At 60.6% G+C, this 15,889-nt stretch overlaps 4 protein-coding genes across 4 annotated transcripts; 3 read left to right on the top strand and 1 right to left on the bottom strand.

The window, feature by feature from the left end:
* Positions 1-1,234: 1,234 nt before the first annotated feature.
* On the top strand, positions 1,235-3,916 carry D7B24_004731 (uncharacterized protein; the record flags this gene model as incomplete). Its single annotated transcript, XM_028638897.1, has 4 exons — positions 1,235-1,257; positions 1,423-1,491; positions 1,626-3,770; positions 3,832-3,916. 4 exons carry the CDS (start codon positions 1,235-1,237, stop codon positions 3,914-3,916), a joined length of 2,322 nt encoding a protein of 773 aa, XP_028496620.1.
* Positions 3,917-4,818: 902 nt separating this feature from the next.
* D7B24_004730 (uncharacterized protein) lies at positions 4,819-6,140 on the top strand (the record flags this gene model as incomplete). Its single annotated transcript, XM_028638896.1, has 2 exons — positions 4,819-4,941; positions 5,016-6,140. The coding sequence occupies 2 exons, from the start codon at positions 4,819-4,821 to the stop codon at positions 6,138-6,140; spliced, it is 1,248 nt and encodes a 415-aa protein (XP_028496619.1).
* Positions 6,141-6,617: 477 nt separating this feature from the next.
* Positions 6,618-7,895, bottom strand: D7B24_004729 (uncharacterized protein; the record flags this gene model as incomplete). Its single annotated transcript, XM_028638895.1, has 4 exons — positions 6,618-6,778; positions 6,837-7,269; positions 7,352-7,662; positions 7,757-7,895. The coding sequence occupies 4 exons, from the start codon at positions 7,893-7,895 to the stop codon at positions 6,618-6,620; spliced, it is 1,044 nt and encodes a 347-aa protein (XP_028496618.1).
* A 5,355-nt stretch (positions 7,896-13,250) lies between these two features.
* D7B24_004728 (uncharacterized protein) lies at positions 13,251-15,836 on the top strand (the record flags this gene model as incomplete). Its single annotated transcript, XM_028638894.1, has 1 exon — positions 13,251-15,836. The coding sequence occupies one exon, from the start codon at positions 13,251-13,253 to the stop codon at positions 15,834-15,836; it is 2,586 nt and encodes an 861-aa protein (XP_028496617.1).
* Positions 15,837-15,889: the final 53 nt, after the last annotated feature.

Here is a 15,889-nt window from a genome sequence, read left to right as displayed (position 1 = left end):
TGTTACTCGCAGCCCTGGAATCATGTCTGTGAAGTAGGATCGAAATTTCAACTCGTCGTGGGATGTACTCAAACATCGAGCTGAAAGAGCTCCCGACCTCCTCCTCCTCTTCTTCTTCGTATTCTTCTTCTTCTACTACTACTACTGCACCAACAAGGAGAGGAATTCGATTTGTCAAGGTGTCTTTTTCAGAGGCGATCGAAGAACGGGCATGAGGTCCACCGCGTGGCGAACTTGGACATCCGATGGGACTGGAGTTTGGGTCTACCCAGATCACCGTACTGCACGTCGCACTGCTGCGTCGCCGCACTGATGGGTGTCGACGATGAATGCCTGGACAGGGGAGAGCCATCGGGCCCCAGAATGATTCCACTTGTGTTTGCCTCTTTGGGACGACGTGACCGAGGTATCCAGACGCTGGACCGACCTGCATCCGGGTGATTTTGGCAAGCACATCGGGCACATGCCGCTGCAGCTGAGCTGCTTTCATTGACTAGTGTAGGGCCAGGCGTCAAAACGGCGTCAAGATGGCATGAACATGCTGAATGTGGCGATGGAAGGAGGGGGATTCTCGATGTCGAGGTTCTCGATGTCGAGATGCTCCTGGCCGAGATACTTCGGGCGTCAGCAACACGAGGTGGAGGTCAAGGTACCGCAGGCGATGATGCAACCCCAGCGCGGCCCCTCCATGGATCCTTTGATTAGGTGCTCGCCCTTGACATCTCATCACCCGAGCCATCACTGCTGTTCACCCACATTCCGCCCTTCTCCATTCGTACCATTCACGGTGGTCGACAGCGAAACATCACTTGGCTTCCTCGATCTTTTTTGCCTCCCCCCAAGAAAAACATCTCCAGTCCGGAACCCCTACCGTCTGCATCTCGCCCACATTCCGTCTCCTCCGTGTTCCTGACCGAATCCTCACGCCGCGTCTGCATCTGCATCTGCATCCGCATCCGCATCCACGTCGACGCAAACTACATCTTGGTCATCTTTCGCTGCCAACCTCCAACTCGCCTCCAACTTGTCGTCCTACTACACGCTTGCTGCACGCTGCACACTGCACGCGCCCGCCCGTCCTTCCGCCCGCCCGCCTGCCCGCGACCGACAAAGTCGACAAGACGACGAGACGACACGGCGACAAGGCGACAAACAACAACAGGAGGAACGACAACTGATCACCGCCGCAACCCTGCAGCAGCATCGGCGTCGCCAGCCTTAACCAGGCGCCAGCATGGCCGTCAAGGACGGCGTCTCGTACGACCTGCTCCTTCCTTCTCTCCCCCGTCGACCCTGCATAGAAACATAGAAACATACAAACACACAAACACACAAGCACACAAGCACACAAAACCTCTCTTTGCTTGCTCCATCCATCCCCGGGACCAGAACTACAACTAACCCCGTCTCTCTCGTCCGCAGATGCTATCCGACCGAGCGCCTGATCTCCCGAAAAGCACGACGACACTATCGCATCCCTGTCAAGTCGCAGTACGTCTCCCACTGCCGCTTCATCGGCATCGTTCTCTTCGCATCTCCAGGGCCGCCGCCCAGCAAATTGGGGAGGACAGGGGAATAAACCTACTCAGGAAGCTGTTCGCTGACCAACCTTCTGCGTGACCCAGACACTGGCAGCTGCGATCACTCATCAGCGCCGATGCCCAAGAAACCGTGTATTTTCCCGGTGGCAATGGCGCCAACCACGTCCAGCGGCTGAACACGGCGACAAACGAGTGTGAGACTGTGCGGCTGCTGTCCTTCTCCCCGCGCTGCCTCGTCGCCCAGAACGGATGGGTGTGCTGCGGCGGCGAGACGGGCGAGTTCACGGCCCTGCAGGTGCACGACGCCCACGACGCCCACGACCCCCTCAACAGCGCCGCCAGCGATCTCGGCGACCTGCAGTCGAGCTTTGACGTCGACGGCGACTTTGCCCGCATCGGCCTGGCCTACATGCGTCCAGACGGCTCCGTCGTCCCGCGCACGCGCCTGCTCCCCCGCGCGGGCAAGACGGCGACGGCCAAGAGCATGAAGCTAGCGCGTGATAGGGTCAACTGCGTCACGCTCTGGTTCCCCCAGGACATGGCGCCGCCCACGCCGGACCGGTACAACGAGCCCGTCGCTGTCCTCGCCAACAATGACAAGACGGTCGTCGTCATCAGCCTGCACGACTTTGAGGCCAAGGACAAGACGGAGCCCCTCGACATGGTCACCTATCCTGACTACGTGAACCGGTCCCTCTTGTCGCCCGACGGCCGTCTCCTGATTGCCATCCTCGACGACCCCTACCTCTACATACACCGGCGCGTCGAGAAGCACGACGACCAGACGGCCGCCGGCGACACCAACGCGACCGCGTATCAGTGGGAAGAGGCGAGGAAGGTCCTGCTCAAGAGCCAGCGCAAGGGCGACCTCTCCGACAGCCGCGGCAGCTTTGCCGCCTGCTTTTCCCACTCGGGCGCGTATCTGGCCGTCGGCACGCAGTACGGCACCGTCTCCATCTTCGACGTCGAGACCTTGACCGATCTCGACGCCGACCCGCTGCTGACGACCTTTGACTCGTCGCGGCCCATGGTGAGCGAAGGCGCCATCCGCGACATGGCCTTTTGCCCTGGCCCCTTTGACCTGCTGGCCTGGACCGAAGACCGAGGCCACGTGGGCATTGCCGACATTCGGTCTGGCTTCGCGCAGCAGCAGATTCTCAACATCAGCGCCACCGACGACTTCAGCCACGTCAGCATCCTCGACCGAAACTCGGTCGACCCGCGGCTGCTCGAGGGCCGGGGCGAGCGGAGCGACAATCTCGCCGCGAACCTGTCCTCCTCGCTGAACCTGTCCGACCTGCGCCGCCTCCGCGGCCCCGAGGGCGCAGACCGGCACGGCTTACCCCTCTCGCACGAGGAGACGGTCGTCCTCGAGGCCCTGCAGGCCGAACGCCGCCGCAGGGAGCAGACGGATCGCATCGCCGCCCGCCTGGCGGACCACTCGTCGAGCCCCACCCTGACGGCGGCGTTGACGGCGAGCGGCCGCCTCCCGCGGCCAGACAACAGCGAAGGCGCGGGCGCTGCGGACGACGTGGCGCGGGTTGTGCGTGAGGAAGAACGCGAACGGGAAGAGCGCAGCAACATCACGCGCGCCCTCAGCGACTGGCTGCGCGATTCGCGCGAACGCGGCCAGGAGCGCGTGCGCACCATTCAGCGGCTGGCGCAGGAGGGCACGAGCGAGCGGGATCGCGAACGACGCGCCCTCTTTGCGCCGCCGCGGCGGAGCGCCACCGTCCGATCGAGTGACGGCGGCGGCGGCGGCGGCGGCGGCGTCGGTTCTCCCACGACACTGACGCCGGCGACGGTCAACACGGCGACGGCCGTGCTCCCGGCGACGGGCGGGTGGGCCGAGCTCGAGGCGCTGTACAACATTTCGCTCGAGACGAACCTCGCGACGCTGCGGTCGGCGGCCGAAGAGTCGGAGACGACGCAGCGGGAGCGGCAGCGAGAGCGGGAGCGGGAGCGGGAGCGGGCCCGCGACAGGGAGCGCGAGAGACAGCGGGAGCGGGAGAGGGAGCGCGAGCGCGAGAGGGAGAGAGAACGGGACCGCGAACGAGACCGCGACCGCGACCGCTCGTCGTTTCTGCCCTTCATCAATTCGGTGGCCATGCGCGAGATGGACGAGAGGCTGGCGCGGCGGCGCGTCGTCGTCGACCACGCGGTGCACGAGAGCCCGCCGGAGCCGGACAACACGGCGGGCATCTCGTGGAGTGAGGACGGGCGTACATTGTGAGTCCATGCCATTGACTTGGAGAGACAGTGTTTGTGGGTTGTGCTGACGGCGTTGCAGATTTGTCGGCGCCGAGAATGGCATCTATGAGTTTCACGTGGATACGCAGGGGCGCAAATACTGCCCCAAGCTGACGATGCGATGATTGGGTTGCGGGTGAAGGGCCTCAAGGCTGTATAACACGGGGTTTTTTCTTGGTGGTGTTTTTTTTTTTTTTTGGATGGGTATACGGCGTACGGCGGGTGATGGATCAGTAGTATGACGAGTATCGCCTATTGTACATGGTTAAAGTAATGCTATTACAGATTGTACATGAATCAGCAACGCTATCACAGATTGTGCATGAATCAGGAATACTACCACGGTGAGGCGGCTCTGCTGTGGATGTGGGAGACGGCTAGATGCAGATGGGAGTAGTACTTACAGACGAGTAGTGCTGTGCAGATAGTTAAGTGAGAGGATAGCATGAGCAGGCGGTCGTGAATGGGAATAGTCAACAGAGTTCAGCTGGGTGAGGATCCCGAGAGACTCCAAGGAGGTCTACGAACAGAACGTGTTGATCGTGGATGCATGCACGCTCACCTCTGCCCATCTACTCACATGATAGTGACCGTCCTTTATTGTCAGGATTGAATTCAGTGTTGGCCAGCACATCTTCCGTGTACCTCCAACCCAAGGTGAGACGTGCAAGCTTGCCCTATCCACAGCTCATCCAGCATGCAGCCGCAGATGAGCCCACGACAAAAGACCGGAAACGCGACGAAAGCAAGCTTCAACACAACATATACAAGCATCAGACAATGATTCAAAGCCTCCTCCTTCTAGCCTCGAGCTTCCAACCTCGCCGTCCGCTGCCGTAGCGTCACGCCACGACGAAAACGCCGGCCCGCAATCGGACCCCAGTGCGGGCGGCCGGAGCGAACAGCAACGGCATGAATGATATCCTGCCGATACCCACCTCCAACGCCAACATCACTTGTTCAACGCACCACCTCAGTTTCCGTCCAGCAGCGAAAACCCGCACCAACTGGAGACAAACCTCGAACCATGTCCACGGCCACACCTCTGCGCCCGGCAGCGCGGCGGGTAACCCAGTGCCTGCGCCTCGACACGAGAAGACGACGCAGCTTTGCCTCGACCGTCCCCAGGGACGCCGACTTTACCCACATTGTCCGCCTCGCCCCCCGTCCATTGCCTGTCCCTCGCGTCTCTGCAAGCTAACGCCTTGTGCGCCCGCCCTCCAGGTCATCGGCGCCGGCGTCGTCGGCCTCGCCACAGCCCGCCACCTGACGGCCACGCACCCGTCGAGCACGACGCTGCTCGTCGAGCGCCACGCGCACCCGGGCACCGAGACGTCGTCGCGCAACAGCGAGGTCGTCCACGCGGGGCTCTACTACGGCCGCGGCACGCTCAAGACGGCCCTCTGCACGCGCGGCCGCCGCCTGCTGTACGCCTTTTGCGCCGCCCACCGTGTCGCCCACCGCCGCACCGGCAAGTGGCTCGTCGCGCAGAACGACGCCCAGCGCGCCGCCCTCGAGCGCCTCTACGCGTCCGTCGACGCCGACGCCCAGGACGCCCCGCCCCTGCACTGGGTCGCCGACGCCGACGCCCGGCGTCTCGAGCCCGCCGTGCGCGCGCGCGCCGGCGTCCTGGCATCGCCTGAGACGGGCATCGTCGACGCCCACGGCCTCATGGTCGCGCTGCGGGGCCTGTTCGAGGACGAGGGCGGCACCGTCGCCGTGCAGTCGCGCGTCGAGGCCGTCGAGCCGCTGCAGCGCGCCGGCGCCGGCGGCTGGGCCGTGACCGTCGTCGACGCGGCGACGGGCGAGTCGAGCACCGTCACGGCCGACGTTGTCGTCAACGCGGCGGGCCTCGGCGCCGTCGACGTCCACAACATGATCGTGCCGGCCGAGCGACAGATGGCCATGTTCTACGCCAAGGGCAACTATTTCGCCTACTCTGGCAGTAGTGGCAGCAGCCTCAACGTGAACCGCCTCATCTACCCGGCGCCCGAGCCCGGCGTCGGCGGTCTCGGCACGCACCTGACGCTCGACCTCGGCGGGCGCATCCGCTTCGGGCCCGACGTCGAGTGGGTCGACGACCCGAGCGACGTGGCGCCCAACCCGGCGCGGCTCGACGAGGCCGTCCAGGCCATCCGCGAGTACCTGCCGGGCCTCGACGCCGACGCGCTGGCCCCCGACTATGCTGGCATTCGGCCGAAGCTGCTGCCCACGGGCGCCTTCCACGACTTCGTCGTCCGCAAGGAGGACGGCTTTGAGGGGCTCGTGAGCCTGCTGGGTATCGAGAGCCCCGGATTGACGAGCTGTCTGGCCATTGCTGAGCGGGTGGAGGCGTTGCTTTACAAGTAGAGGGAAGCATTCTGTTTGTTTCTTGTCACTGCCTCATGTTGTTTTGCTTTGGCAGGTCATGAGCCCGTCCGATACTATGTAGTCGTTTGTGAAATCTACGAGTCAACATGGAATCATCAACATGTTGCCATCTCGGTTGAACAGATCGACATGCACTCATTCGAGTAAGGGGGCATGAAAATGTCACATGCTCCAGAGGTCGGCCTCTATAGTCCGGCACGGACAAGCAACGGCAAGCACGGCATAACGACAAAAGCACAAAAAATGGCAATAACGCATACAACAAAGTAGATGCCCCCTGTGTCCTGACGTGTGGGCAGCCCAACGCCGCGCCCATGTTTTGCGACGTCCCCTCCCTTCCTGACTCCATGGATTCTGTGATTCATACACAAGGAAAATAAACGACCCCCAAACGCCGAATGGATGCTTTCTCTTTGCTATCATGTCCGGGTGATTCAGCTCGCGACCGCAGCCCGCCTACTGCTTTGGCGTCTCCCCCGCCGTGACCGTGTCGGAGATGGAGGCCGTAGGTTTCTCCTCGTCAATGGACGTAGCTCGCGTCAGATTCGACGGCTGGGCTGGTTCGTTGGGGTTGCCGAGGCTGGGACTGCCGGGGGTGGCATCTGCGAGTTGACGTTCTGCGTATTCTGTTAGTAGTAATCCAAGGGCGTAGATAACAAGGGCAGGGTCGCATACCAAGGTCTCGAATGCGGTGTCGCAGCATCTGGTTCTCCCGCACAAGCGTCTGGGTTTCGGCCTGGTAAAAGGCATTCTCATCGCGGCCGCCCAGTCCCAGCTGATCACTCTCGCCGCTGATCGAGGTCGCCCTGAGTCTGGGCGAGGGCCCGCGGCTCGGGGTCCTGGATCGACGACGCAGATCGGCCCTCGCCATGTCAAAGGAGCTGCGGGGGTGGTGGGCGATGCCTGGAGACCGCGAGAAGGAGCCACCGGTGGGGACGGGGGGGACGGGTGTCGTCTGCGCCAGCGCGGCGTGCTGGGTGGTGGGGGTGCCGTGCTGGGAGCGTTCCGAGGCGATGGCCGAGTCATCAGCGGCTGACGCATCGGGGCCGCCTTCGCGCAGCTGCTGGAGCTGGAGCTGCTGCTCTCTAATGGTGTGCAGCAGCCGGTTCTGGCGAAAGCCAAAGACAAGAGCGTCAGTCAAGGGGTGTGCTGCGATGCCGGCCGGGAAGTGTTCCTCATGTTGAACGTACCACTTGAGCTTCCTGCTCGGCCTCGAGCTCCTGGTGGAGCTCACCGAGACTCGGTGCGCGGTTGTGATGGGGGTCGCCGCCCTGAATCAGGTGCGGCGAGCTCGAAATGGGCTGAGGACTGGCGGAGGGCAAGACACCCGCGCTCGGGTTGGGGCTCGAAGCTTGGTTGTGGCGACCGGGCTGTTCCTCGGCCACCATCTCGCCGGGGCCGGGAAGGGCAGGGTCGTTGAGGTGGAGGTTCATGAGCACGGCAGATCGTCTCCGGCCGGTAGGCGACTGGGAGCCCTGTGGTTGGGAGGCTTGCGTCGATTCTGTGGCGGGCGGACACGGTGAGGTTAGTGTGGGAGACTGCGGCGGGCATAGGACAGGGCAGGACAGGAATGCCCGTGGCGGGGCAGCACGTACGACGAGGGGCATCGTGCTCACGCTGGATGCCGGCATTGAGAGTAGCGGCGGCCTGTAGCGAGACGGACAGGGACCGCGGCGAGCCGATGGGGGGTGAAGCGCCGCGCGGAGGCATGTGCGTATCACCGTTGGACGTCATGATGGGTGATCGAGGCGGATGTGGTGGTGCTGATGGTGGTGCTGTCGAGTTCGTGGTCGTCGATGAAAGGAAGAGAGTTGAGGTCGGGGGCCACTTGGGAGCGATGGGTTTTCGAGACGAGGAAGGAGGACAAAGAAGGAGCATTAAGAAGGAAGGGAGTCGCCGGGTTCAAGACGGAAGGAGCATATGTCGTTCGATCTCTGAGAAAGCCGGGGAAGGTGACAGACGCCGGGTGCCTGAGGTAAGGTAAGGTAAGGTAAGGTAGGGAGCACGTACGGAAGGCAGGCAAGCTGGGGTCAGGTGGGGTTTCCTTCCCAGCAAGACTCGCAGCAGGCGCACTGGCACTCGAAGCAGGCGCACTCCAGTGGCCGACTGCAGTGGCCGACTGCAGTGGCCGTCTTGGTCACGGAGCGGGACGAATCAGTTCACTTCTGGCGTGCCCGCCCCCTCCGTCGACCCTGTCACAGCATCAACAAGCGTCGGTGGTGTGAGGGCGAGGCCACTGGAGCCGGTACAAACTGCAGCCTGACGTGACGGCGGAGCAGAGGCGAGCCTTGCCAGAGGTGGGCAGGTCTGGCGGTGGTGGGGTGTCGCGCTGCCCCTCCGACGTCACTGGCCCTGTGACCTCACTGTTCGCCCCTGTGCCTCTGCTCGACCCTCACTGCTTACGTACCGCCGGCCGGTGGCTGACTGCTCGACCTCGCGCTGCTTACCTGAGGCGCCTCGCCCAGTCAGCTCGGTGGAAGCAGCATCTCTTCTCCTTGACTTGTGCGTCCGCCTCGCCCTCTCCCTTGCTCACTCTCATTTGGCAGAAGGATCGTACCCATGCATGATGTACATGTACGGCCTCAGGCCACCCTCAGGATGCCAAATCGCCCTGCACCAGAACCTTGAGCCGCCGACGATGGCGGCACCTGGCGCACTGATCGTAGCTCACAAAGTACCTGCCGTACGGCCAGAGTCAGCTGCCCAGCCGGCCCGGTCATCTGGCACCCGCGACGAGAAAGTCCAGCAATTTGTGACAAATCTGGCCGCGACATGGCACTCGCAAAACTATACTCCAGTTGTCGTCGTCGTCGTCGAACAAAATGAGCCAATGGACCAGACCCCGTCGCAACATGTTTCACTCAGATCGATGTTCTGTCCTAAATCAGGGCTAGAACGCGAAATTGTTCCTCCGCACACAGACCGCATCGTCCCTGTCTCGACCCTCACTCTAATCGAAGCGCAGGCAGGCCGGCCGGCCGGAAGCCTCAAACGTAGAAAGAAAGACAGACAGATAGGATAAACCATGCGGGCCACGGGACGGGAAGGAGGTCAGACCCAGACGCCCTACTTGTACATCTGGTTCCCCTTCCTGTCGCGGCTTCATTATCGGTACTAGTCGCCCGGGCTAGTGGCCTGACATCGCCTGATTTTCGATGGCCAAAAGCAAAGAAAGGTGTCGGGTGACAAACCACTGAATCCTCGCTGAGAAGCTGAACGCGTCGAAGTTCAGCGTCTGTCGCACCGCGTAAGATTACGCTGACAGAGACGGTTCGCAGCTCGTCGAGCGAGACGCGTCCATTGGTCTTTGGAGATCCGGCTGTCGGCAGCCGTATTCTGTGCTAGAGATACGACCCTACGAGTCGGCAACCGGAATCCCACGTCGCTGCATCCCCGAGACCGAGGATAGGGCAGCCAAGAAACGCCAGCCACCAGGAGCTTGACAAGTAGCACGAGTCGACTGACAGCCACCACGAGCGTCAAGCCAACGCTTGCCGATTAGGCTATCAGCGCGGCCAGTCACACGGCCGAGCCCCTTTCGCCGCCGCGACGCCGTCACCGTTCGTCGGATGGCGAGCAGGAGACGCTACTGCAGGAACAGCGGGCGGTGCGGAAGACGCCAGAGCACGGCGGCATTGCGGGTCGGAAACATCCAATGGTCGGAAACTCAGTCTTTTCTCTCGCCAAACTCCTGCTCCTCTCCTGAGCTTGCCTGTCAGCAATCGTTGAAATTGTGTGCGGCTAACGTCGCTCGACTCGTACACATATTGCGGCAGGGGCACCTACGTGAAGACGCACCTGCTGCGGCGAGTCCGATGAGGACTGCCAATCTATCTCGCTTTTGGGGGGCTGATCTCCTGTACAGTTGGATAGCAAAGTTGAAATGTCGCCACTGATCATTTCCTCATCGAGAGAACCGTTTCCCCAAAGGCCAGCATCGACCAGCCCCGGGGAACCAAGCCTAAAGGGCGCCGGGCCCAGGGCTAAAATAGACCAGGCTTAGCATCTCTGAGGCCCTTGCTCGAATCTCGTCTTGATACTCTCTGAGCAGCGTTCAGCGAGGGGGCAAAGGGCAATCAGTGTTGCTCAACTTTGACGACAGTCGCCTCTGTAGGGACGAGCATCAATCTTGGTCACCTGTCGCTTAGTTGCTGCTGCTCATCAGCAAGACGGCGACGTTGTGGAGCAGACGGCCATGCATGAACATCTGACATGAAAAAAAAAGATAAAAAAACAGCAGCTCGTGCGCTGGCACAGGACGTCGAGGTCGAAGCGTGCATACGGCGGAGACTTATCGAGTCGGTGATATGCGCACGCAAGTCTGACCACAGCCATGGGCAGGGGGTTGTCCCTCTCCAGCCAGCCATCACAGGGGGGCCGGCAGCCAGTAAGAGGAAAACTGTGGTGAGTGTTTCCGTAGATGAGCAAACCCTAACCTTGGTTCGGGTCCCGAGGATCCAGAAATGGGACTTTGTCCGCCAGTTTTGGCCAGGGTACAACCAGGCTGACAAGCCTCGAGGTCTTGGATACGATGCTGCAAAGCCTCATGAGGACGCTCAAAACTTCGTTTGGTCCTCTACGCATGACGAGCGAGCCCCAGTTCTTGCGGCCTGCACTTATCATTCGTCCTCGCCTTGTTCTCTCTCTCTCCACTGTCGGAGGGGGCTACCCGATGAATGCAGCAGCAGCAGCAGCAACAGCAACAGTAACAGCAACAACAGCATCATAAAAAAAAAAATAATAACAACCGTCTAGGGAGCTTGTGTGTCAAGCAGGTACCTAGGGTCAGGCTTCATGCCCCGCATCTGTAGGCAAAACACGCACCAGACAGGGCAGACCCAGGTTGAGAATCTTGACAGCACGGGTGACGATTTGATGGTGGCACGTAGCGACAGGGCAAGGAAGGCCTCATACGCTGAGGTCAACGTGTCGCTTGGTCCCTCATTCTTGATATTGCCATCTGTCGACCAAACGCCACTGTGTACGCTCCACGGGTTTGCCAGCCTGTTGACCAAATGCCCCCCCCCCAACGAGTGATCCTTCATTGCTCCTGTAGCTGTGTGCGCGGCGTCCAGGAGCTGTCATACCGGCCGGAGCGTTCTACCGCAGGGTCCTCGCAGATCCTAGGTATCTTGATCAGGTACTGAAGATGGCAGACAGCGTGGGAGCGTGGGGGGCGAGTGCGATGAGATGGACGAGGGTACTCGTCATTGCAGAGGCAGTGGCACGCTGTGAACAGATCGAACTTCCATCGGCAGATATAGTATCGCCAGCCTTGATACGGTACCAATGAAGCCAAAGAGCCAGGTTCGTGGCGAACCAGGCTCAAGTCAGTTGCTTGCCAACTGTCACTTTCTTCTGAACCACCCCCTACCCCCTTCGCTGGTAGTTCCTGGCTCCCGGTTCCCAAAAGTTCAGGCTGTTGTCTTGCCCTGGAGTGGAGGAGCGGGGCACGTGTGGATTATTGGGCAAGGCCCCCCCCTTGTGGCCCCTCTTGCCTTTCCTCCACAGGAGCTGGTCTGGGCCAGCGACGGACGGGTACCAAGGGCCCAGATAAATGTCAGGCACGGGCCAGGAACGAGCCAGGCACAAGCCAGACACAGGTCGGACACACGGCGCCACAAGCACCCGCACATGTTTTTTGCGGGCAGCTGCAAGGGGTAATTGGCGCGTTTCTCTCTCACACTTCCAAAACACCCCTGGTTGCTCCTGCTTCCACAACTCCCACCCACCTACCCACCCAAACCGCCTTGTCTGTGCCAGCCTGTGGCAGCCGGGGGTGCTCCTGAGTCTTGCCTCCCGAGACATCAACCCACTGACAGCCTGCCTCTGCTCCCCACCACTCACACAGCCTTTTTCACCCAACGTCACGTTGCACAGAGACACTGTTGTGGAAAGGTCCATTGGCCACACGGAGTGCAATTCCGATGCCCCTCTCCTTGACTGTGCTTCTTCATCTTCATCATCATCTCAACAGCATCTATCCCTGGCCCAGTCTACCTAGACCCTCACCTGTCCACATACGACACCATCTCGGCGCCTCCCTCAATGTTCGCTGCCATCATTCCCACAACAAACAAATCAACAAGACAACAAAAACAAGGCCGAGAGAAACCAAACATCCAGTGATGGGTGGCCCCGTTATGTTTCCAAGCCCTCTGGGGCCGCGCCACCCACTCGCCCTCTGCACCCCAGCGCCCTTCCCTGCTCCGGGTTGGTCTTAAAACAGGTGCCGACATCGTCACCAACTCTGTCGTTCAGGGGGCCAGGGTGTTCCCTTTCAGGACCATGCCTGTTCGATTTCTCCGTCCGAGGCCCCGTGAGCGCCAAGGGCCCCGGTCTCTTACCCCCCTACTTGGGCTAGTCGCCCTGTCGATGATCGGATCACACACGTCGGCTGTCTGGCGATTTTTCTCAACTCAGTCAGCCAGTCTTTCAGCGCGCCTTTGTCAGTGCCGGTTATTACTCTCTCGTCCCTGAGGTGGGCTCTCGGACGTGGATTCGGCCTGTCTACCTGCGCCGCATCCACCTCCCATATATCCATTGATGCCCTCTTTTCCGCGTCATGCCACAGGGCCAACTCCCGCTTCCCTTCCCCCATTCTTGTAACCGCTGCCGGCTTCTTGGGTGCTCACGTCTCTCTCCTCCTCACTCGATCACTCCGCGAAACCTGGCTGACGCTGACGCCCGGGATTTGCGATGCATGCCAACCTCCTCCTGTGATCGACATCGCCATCACACTCGCACCCCTCCGACACACGCTCCTTTGGTGCTGTCCATCACACACGACAACCCGCCCCCGGTTACCGCTAACCACCGAAAGACCAGGGCGTGAGAGCTTGGTCCACCTCGCAACTGCCTATCACCAACTATAGACTTTGTGCCTGCTTGCCAACATCGCGACCAAATCTCTTCTGGTTCACTTGCAAGTCATGCTCAGCCCATGTCTGGCCGAGTCATCCGTTGTCTTAGACCAATCTCGCCCTTTCGCACCAAAGTAGCCCACCACCGCGGCTCGCCCACCAGCCCGGAGTCTCAGGCCGCCCCCCTAGGCTTCTGACAGGGCCCTTAGTGTGTTGAGACCCGATCATGGCCGACACGGATCAGATCTCGCCCACGAGCGCGGGTCCCAGTCTCGCTCCGTTCGAGACTTTACAGCAGCAAACCTCGCACCATCGAAGGGCCAGACCTCCTGCTCTTCAACTCGTCGCCAGCGATGAGAAACGCATTCCACTGCGCGCAGACAGGACGGCAGACAGGCCCATCACTGACAAGATGCAGAGGCGCGAGTCGAGGCTCAATCTGAGGAACATCTTTGGCAGGTCAAAAACGCCCAAGGACGTGGACGAGGCACCACTTCAGAGGGAGCTGAACCGCTCTGGCGGTATCCGCAACTCGTTGGCGGAATTCGGCAACTGGCCTTCTTACAAGCAATCGCCGCGATCCGAGATCACGCCCATCCTCGAGTCACACCCCATCTCCCCCTTGGTTGCCACTCACCCGCCAGTCAACCACGACATAGCGAATAAGCAGAGGGCGCCGGCATCGGCCGCCAAACCAAAGACGCAACCAGCGCCCTATAAATCGCCTCGAGGCCATCTTGCGACTTGGGACCCTCCACCTCTCTTCCAGGCGTACCCGCAGGCGATCAAATATGCTCATCTGCCTGCCCCTATCCTTTCGGCAGACACCATTCTCCGACACAATGAACGGAAAGGCAGCCTCACTATTCGTGAGGATCTAACGCAGTTGTCACCCGATGACGACCCAACCGGTGAGAAGGCAAAGAAGCACCGACGAGAACCCTCTGGATCTGCGAGCAAGCAGGAATGGACCACCAAAATCTACGTCTTGTGCACGTCGGGTTATCTTCTTCAGTACTCCGGAGAAGGCCACTTCGATCGCCTGCCAGAAAAGATGCTTCAACTCAGCAAAGACTCGGCGGCTTTTGTCAGTGACGCCCTGCCCGGCCGCCACTGGGTGCTTCAGGTGTCCTCTGCCATGGATGCTGATGGCATGACATCGACTGATTCTCGGTCTCTCTTTTCAAGGCTGCCTTTCCGGGTGACGGAGAAGCGTAGCGCATCCAATTACCTCATGGTTTTTGAGGGTGCCGAAGACATGGAGTCCTGGATCGCAATTCTGCGAAGGGAAATTGAGGCCCTCGGCGGAAAGAAAAATACGACAGAGACGGGCCGTCCGAGGATGGACGGGAGCTTTGTACAGCTCAAATCGCAGTCAAGCCAACGGACGCTCGTCGTCAGAGACCCATCACGCTTCTCGCGCGTTGTGCCACCAGAATTCTCGTGGCATGCGAACAAGAGTCGCAGTGACGTGGACAGCTCCACGGTTATCGCAGAGTCCGACGCCATTATGGATCCCTCGATCGACGACGTATCGACAACCAACAGTGTGACGTCCAATGAAGGGCGTCAACTCGATAGTCTGCGAGACAGCGCCAACCGCCTATCGTACATCTCCTCCGGCCAACGAACCATCGTCACGTCTTCCAACTCTTCGCCAGCTTGCTCTCCGACACGGGACGCCTTCAACTCACCGGAAGAGCCATCTTGGCAGGATATGCCTCTGCAGTTGAGACCCCGGCCGAATGCCGCAGCGATCATGGATCGGAGGCAGTCGATGCAGACTATGAACTTTGGCGTTGTCCATCCAAGTGGTGATGCACAATACTCGGGGGTAGCTCCCGAAGCGCCTAAGCCAGCACCCACTCCGAACTTCAGTGTCCCAATCTGTAAACGCTACTCGCTCGTCAAGTCGGCTTCAGTCGACTCGATTGCGCATGCTGGCGAGACAACAAGACCTCGCGAGACTTTTATGCGGCCACAACGAAGAGCTCCACCGACGGCACTGTCCATGGCAAGGCCGCTGTCGATAGTCACTGATCACCCATCACCAGTGCAGGACGACGTCGAGGCGACTGGTGTTTTTGGTGGGAGAAGCGCCAAGGAAGGCCCCCAGTCTCCAAGTTACGCGTCAACCAAGTCGAGTGGCTCTAGCAGTGGACGGTTGAAATCGCCGACGTTCCAAACCCGCAGAGCCAGCTTTAATTCGGAAAACACAGAAACGACAGCACCTGCTCGTGTCAGCCCCAGAAAATATGCGAGCATGCACTCGCTCCGCAGCTCCGGGGACTCAGCAGCCTCAAGCGTTGCACACATGACCAAGTCATCGCCGCCACCTCCAGTCCCGCGGATCTCCGAGGTTGCTAAATCTTTGGAGGCGTTGTCTGAAGTGTCGGGGAAGGATCATGCTCATCTACTGTCCACCCCCCAGCAGCGGAGCAGGAGAACGGCAAGCGTTTACCTGGAGGCCCCAGATCGATCCTCCTACGAACGCCCAGCACGCTACTCCATCGGCCACATGTCGGACCTGAAAATCAAGGTTGATTCGTTTGCCCCTGGTGCACCATCGCGTGTCGCACTTTGGTCCTCCCGACCGATGCCGACGCAGCCTGCCCCAGTCCCTGGCAGGAGACGCGCGGGATCCGACACTGGAGGCTATTCGAAAGCTCTGCCAGGCCGACGAAGCCTGCCGCAGCTTGCTGAAGGCCCTCCGCCTGCGCCTCCCCCAACGCGGGCTCTGCCTCCGATCCCAGCGCCGCCGCCGACCTGTGCGCTGCCACCCATCCCTCAGAAGGTGCGTGTTGCTTCATGAGGAGCACCGCCACCACACGCAAATAGATGCACACACAGACACATACATGTGTA

Source organism: Verticillium nonalfalfae, assembly GCF_003724135.2.
Source record: "Verticillium nonalfalfae strain VnAa140/NRRL 66861 chromosome Unknown scaffold_27, whole genome shotgun sequence".
NCBI classification, from domain to species: Eukaryota; Fungi; Ascomycota; class Sordariomycetes; order Glomerellales; family Plectosphaerellaceae; genus Verticillium; species Verticillium nonalfalfae.
Note: the sequence above shows the minus strand (reverse complement) of the source record. Positions and strands in the feature narration are given on the sequence as shown.